The 6,000-nt window shown below is 42.4% G+C and overlaps 1 protein-coding gene across 6 annotated transcripts in view; it reads right to left on the reverse strand.

Moving 5' to 3' along the window:
• caska (calcium/calmodulin-dependent serine protein kinase a) overlaps positions 1 to 4,972 on the reverse strand; it is a 143,891-nt gene extending 138,919 nt beyond the window's left edge. For 4 of the 6 annotated variants that reach the window (XM_026912842.3, XM_026912839.3, XM_053234604.1 and 1 more), the window contains exon 1: positions 4,285 to 4,971. In XM_026912842.3, the coding sequence (XP_026768643.1) occupies positions 4,285 to 4,343 (59 nt within the window). In that variant the 5' untranslated portion in view covers positions 4,344 to 4,971. Of the gene's footprint in view, positions 1 to 4,284 lie in introns of all 6 variants that reach the window. The other 2 variants (XM_053234598.1, XM_053234596.1) reach the window with 1 other exon arrangement.
• Positions 4,973 to 6,000: the final 1,028 nt, after the last annotated feature.

Raw genomic sequence — 6,000 nt, forward strand, 5'->3', positions numbered from 1 at the left:
CCAAATACTGCGCGCTTAGACAAATACTACCCCCAAATACAGCCCGCTTAGACAAATACTACTCCCAAATACTGCGCGCTTAGACAAATACTACTCCCAAATACTGCGCGCTTAGACAAATACTACTCCCAAATACTGCGCGCTTAGACAAATACTACTCCCAAATACTGCGCGCTTAGACAAATACTACTCCCAAATACTGCGCGCTTAGACAAATACTACTCCCAAATACTGCGCGCTTAGACAAATACTACTCCCAAATACTGCGCGCTTAGACAAATACTACTCCCAAATACTGCGCGCTTAGACAAATACTACTCCCAAATACTGCGCGCTTAGACAAATACTACTCCCAAATACTGCGCGCTTAGACAAATACTACTCCCAAATACTGCGCGCTTAGACAAATACTACCCCCAAATACAGCCCGCTTAGACAAATACTACTCCCAAATACTGCGCGCTTAGACAAATACTACTCCCAAATACTGCGCGCTTAGACAAATACTACTCCCAAATACTGCGCGCTTAGACAAATACTACTCCCAAATACTGCGCGCTTAGACAAATACTACTCCCAAATACTGCGCGCTTAGACAAATACTACTCCCAAATACTGCGCGCTTAGACAAATACTACTCCCAAATACTGCGCGCTTAGACAAATACTACCCCCAAATACAGCCCGCTTAGACAAATACTACTCCCAAATACTGCGCGCTTAGGGGGAAGGGGGGAGAGAGAGAAGAAAAAAAAAAAAAAAAAACAGGCAGCACTTCGCTCGTAGCAAAGAAAGTTTCAAATATCACTTCAGAGATATGAAATTGGTACGGGTTTGAAAAGTCAGATGTGAAGTTATTGTGAAGTTTATGTAAAATATAATGCTGCATTACATCCTAAGCGGTATAACTCGCTGGTCGGAATTACGTCATTTTCTACCTCAGAACTTTTGACAGACGAAGTGGGAAAACTGACGCCCACTTGTTTGTATTTTGTAAGCAGCAAGCTAGGCAGCTAACTCGGATGAGTGATGTATATTTTCTTTCCCAAACAGCAAACTGTACAGTCAGTGTTTTAGATTTAACAAACGAACATATCTGTATGTTGATTAATCTAAAGCTAATGCTTGTATATACAGTATAACTCATTTAAAGGTAAGAAGTATTTCTAATGCTGTGTTTAACCATGCTGATTTCACGTCACTCCGTAAACGGGGAAGGAACTCGGATTCGAGAAGAATAACCCAAGTTGACTTCTCAACTGCGGTGGCATTTCATGTTACGAAAGACATGGTCCCCATTTACTCTGTTGAGAACAAAGGGTTCACAAAGTTGTGCAAAAATAGTAATAGCGCCATCTGTAGCAAACAGTGTAAACAATGTTTTTTTTTATATCCTTTCTTTAAATATCCTTTATTTAAAAGAAACATCGTTTGCACTATTTGTCATAGATGATGCTGTTATTATTTTTGTGCATCTACATTCTCCCATAGTCCATCCTAATAAATAAAAATCTTTATAAGCAATTTTCATACTTTTTCAAGTGCATTACGTAAGAATAAAAAAAAAATTGAAATCGGAATTGAGAATCGTTCATAATGTTAGATTTTTTAAAATTTTTTTTTTTTTTTTTTTTTTTTTTACAATATCGCTCAGCCCTAGTGTGTACCACACAAAGATAAGCTATAAAAGAACAGCAAGCAAAGGGCTGACTTGATGCAGTAGTAAATACACCTACGATTAAGCATTGGTTAGTGACAGCTGATGTTTCTCCAAAGACTATGGCCCACAAGAAACCGATGTGCTGAAAAGACCTGGAAGTGTGTGTCTTTTGCTTGGGATTAACTTGCAAAAGCAACGATGTGGGTGCATGCTTTTAATCAAACCAAGGAGATGCACTAAAAACTAATTCTACAAATTGAATCAGTGTAGATGCTGCTAAATTTCTGGATCAGGGGTGTAACAAAAAGCCTGCACCCACAGCAGCAATTTCTGAGTATTTATGCTGTGTAGGATAGGATACAGATGCACTGTGCGTATGTGTATGTGTGTGTGTGTGTGTGTGTGTGTGTGTGTAGGGACAGTTTTAAAGTGAGAGGTCTGTATGGGAAACAAGGAGTTCTCTCTACTTCAGATGCTAAGTCTGATTGACATTGGCAAGATCGCCAGCACTGATCACAACTTTAAATTCTCCAGCTAACTGACAAATTATGTCCAATAGAGAATCACAGAAACACAAGCTAAAAATATACCACCCACACTGACAGCATAATTAAAACCTAATATGTCTTCCCAGTAATCTAATCATTATCTTCTCTCAGAAGTAGCATCCATATATACAGTATGTGTCCATACTCAAGCATATTATCAACATAATAGACATGTTCTGACAGCAAAATATGGCGAAGCAGGATAAATAACTGCAAAATCATCTTGGCTTTCTGCCCTGCACTATATTAACAATTTTTACAGTCCAGATTAACAAACTCACTGATACATAGTTCTTTATTAACCTCCAAGGACTTGACCTGAAGAAAGATACAACAAATTTTATGAGCAAGTAAATCAGTATGAGGGCTTCAGTGTGGACACACTCCAAATGTGGATCATCCAGACAATGACAAGTCTGTCTCTCTCTACATACATACATACATATATACACATATATGCAATATATATAGTACAAGTGTTTGCGTCTTTCTTTGCTTGAGACGTTAAGAATACAGAGTGAGCGAGCAAGAAAGTGAGAATGAGTGAAACTAGTTGAAATATTACCAGATGAATCCAGGTACCAGACCACACCTCTGATCAAAATGATCTTTTGCCACTCATTCTATAATCACAGTCTCCAGTCAGTTGTGGAGGACTGACTACCTCCTGCAACTCATAATTAATATTATTATTCCCCACCCATATGCTGATTAGACAAATATTTTGGTAGAAGATTTTCTTTCCTTTAGGTGATAGTGTTTTAACCATGCATAACTTGACCAATGATTTGACGTAAAAAGATCAGTTTTGACTTCAGCTTAATTTTCAGGCTGTCTTTAAAAGTGTTTTATATGGTTCTTTCAATCAGGAGTGCTAAATGAGACAGTGGGCATCGTATGAGATCTAATAACACTCCAGCCTATAAAATACCTTCCTTTATATTTCTTACAAAAGTCTGACTTACCTCCAAGGTCCATGTGTCTTTCAAAGCAAGCCTCAAAGAATGGTTTCACTATGAGGTCTATAACTCTCTGAGCCTGCTGATACATGTGTGGACCCACCCTTGTGTCACAAAACTTCCCAGAGTCATCAAACTTGTACCACAGATTAGCTCAACATGAATATCGTATGCAGGTATTGCTAAACCTTTACAAACTAGCTGTGCTTCTAAAATTCTGCTGATAGAAAGGGATGACGATGTGAACTTAAACAGGAATGTATGCAAGTACTTCCTTTTCCAGCATAATGCACATTATGGATCTGGACACAGATTGGTCAGGAGGAGCACAAAACATGGATATCCATGCGTTGATTCTCTCATATTCACAGTGCGTAACTCTCAGAAACAGAAGTACCAAGCTGCACGGTTCCGTTGTCCCTGGGGTGGTACCATCAAGTGTACTTTTTCTGTACCTGTAGTATGTATATTACGGCATGGTAGCATGGCTAGTAGTGTTACCACCTCACTTCATCTCCAGGGTCTCCAGTTTAATCCAGGTTTCTTCCAGGTTCTCTGGTTTCCTTCCACCTCCCAAAAACATGCCAGTCATGCTAAATTAACCCCAGGAGTATATGAGACTATGAATGCGTGTGTGTATGTGTACGTGATGAACCCTGTATGAGCCCAGTATTCCCAGGATAGGCTCGGGATCCACCGTGACCCTGATCGTTACTGGAAGTGTGCAAGTATGCGTCTTTTACCTGGGGAGGTGTATGCGGTGCTTTTAGAGTAAAGCTTTAAAAAGGTACATCAGTGGTCCTCAAAGACCAGTCATGCATCTTTAACTGTTTTCAAAAATGCACTATATTCACAATTCCAGATGAAAGATCCATGCTAAAGGTACAAAAGATGCACCCTTGATGGTACCACACCAACGACAAGGAAAAGTAGAGTTGATTAAGAACCTGTGACAAGGTGCCTGTATTTCTGAGAGTGCACTCATAAGACAATATGTGCTTTGCATATTTCCACAATCCTAACCTCATGCACCAAACATCAATTCCTGCTCCACACAGGTAAACTGCAGCGAAGAGGGGTGTGGGGGGAGTCTAACAAATCTTCAACGTGACACTTACTTCCCAATGACCTCGCACAGCTCGTAAACGTCTTCGAAGAGGACGTCGTCGTCGGCCATGGTCCAAAAACAAGACGGGACAATTTCCTGCCCGAAATGTGTCCACGGCGGGAAATCTCACACTCTGAAGCGCACGAGCTCCCCGTGAGCCCAAACAGCAGGCGCCTGTGAACGCTCCCCAAATTCCAGCGAGCGGAAAAAAAAATATCTCGGCGTTTTTCGTTCTCTTCTCCGAAAAATGTCCGTGAGGGATTGAGTTAAAAATACAGAGAAGGGGCGGCCAGAGTGGACGCGCTCCTCAGCTCACTCTTCTGCCCCACCTTATGCTTGTTTCCCGACTCCTTGGAATTAATCCGGCGCGTCCAGCCAACTCGCGGCCAGGTTCAGGCTTTTATCAGCTTTCTAAACAACTCGCCACATGTACAGCTCTCGGCGTTCAAGTGTGTCAGTCGAGCTGTGTGTCCTTCCAAACCCGCCACAAAACTACTCCCCGACTCGCTTCTACAACAACAAGTCGCTCTGGTTGCCAAAATTGCAGCTAAGTGACAATATTCATCGCATATCCGCGCTCATAGCTTCCGCTATCCCACGGGACTCGCTGTCTGTCCCTAGTTTTTCCACTGCGGCTCCGGGTGTCTCCGCTTCGCTCTGCCCTGCCGCTCCTCTGCTCTTTCTGCTTCCACAAAACCCAGGCTCCGCCCTCTCAAGGTTAAGAAACTGGAGTGCCAGGCGCCACAATGGCTCCAAGTGGGCAGGTCGTGTTCCGGAACTACTACAGTGGAAAACGTGGAAAGCGTGAGCCGCAATGGCGACTGAGCTCGTCTATGAAGTCTCAGTTTCCTAACGTCAGTTACTCACTCGCAGGACGTCAGTTAGTAATGAGTGGTATCCAAGAGCGCGTTTGTCTTCTAAAGAATTTCACTAATGTTTGTGTTTACTGGATAGACATAAACCAGTCGGGATACAGTATGTGTTCCCAAACTAGCAAATTAACCACAAAACAGCTAAAATAATATTATTAAGAACAGCGGTTAACAGAGTTTGATGACACAACCAGGCTGGACAGACACTGGGGGGAAATGCAAGTATAAATACAGTATTAATAAAACAGTAAGAATTAAGAGCACACAATCACACAATATGGCCAAATGTTTGTAGACACCTGACCATCACACCCATATGTGAGCCTTCCCCAAGCTGTTAGCATAAAGGTGGAAGCACTCATATAGGATGTTAGTTTCCCTTCACTGGAACTAAGAGGCCCAGACCTGTTCCACCATGACAGTGCCTCTGTGCACAAAGCGAGGTTCATGAAGACATGGTCTCCCGAGGGTGATGTGGAAGAACTCGAGTGTCCTGCCCAGAGCCCTGACTGCAACCCCACTGAACACCTTTGGGATGAACTGGAACACTGACTGCATCCCAGGCCTCATCACCTGACATCAGTGCCTGACCTCACTAATGCTCTTATGGCTGAATGAGCACAAATCCCCACAGCCACGCTCCAAAATCTGGTGGAAAGCCTTCCCAGAAGAGTGGAGGTTATTATAACAGCATAGGGGGACCATAACTGCAATGGCATGTTCAAAAAGCACATATGGGTGTGATGGTCAGGTGTTCCCAAACTTTTGGCCATATAGTGTATGATGTTATAGACCACATGACCACATGGAAAGAATAATACTGAAAAGGCCCACAGTAGGCCTACACTACTGCT

The sequence above is a fragment of the Pangasianodon hypophthalmus genome, chromosome 5 (genome assembly GCF_027358585.1).
Source record: "Pangasianodon hypophthalmus isolate fPanHyp1 chromosome 5, fPanHyp1.pri, whole genome shotgun sequence".
Classification (NCBI taxonomy): domain Eukaryota; kingdom Metazoa; phylum Chordata; class Actinopteri; order Siluriformes; family Pangasiidae; genus Pangasianodon; species Pangasianodon hypophthalmus.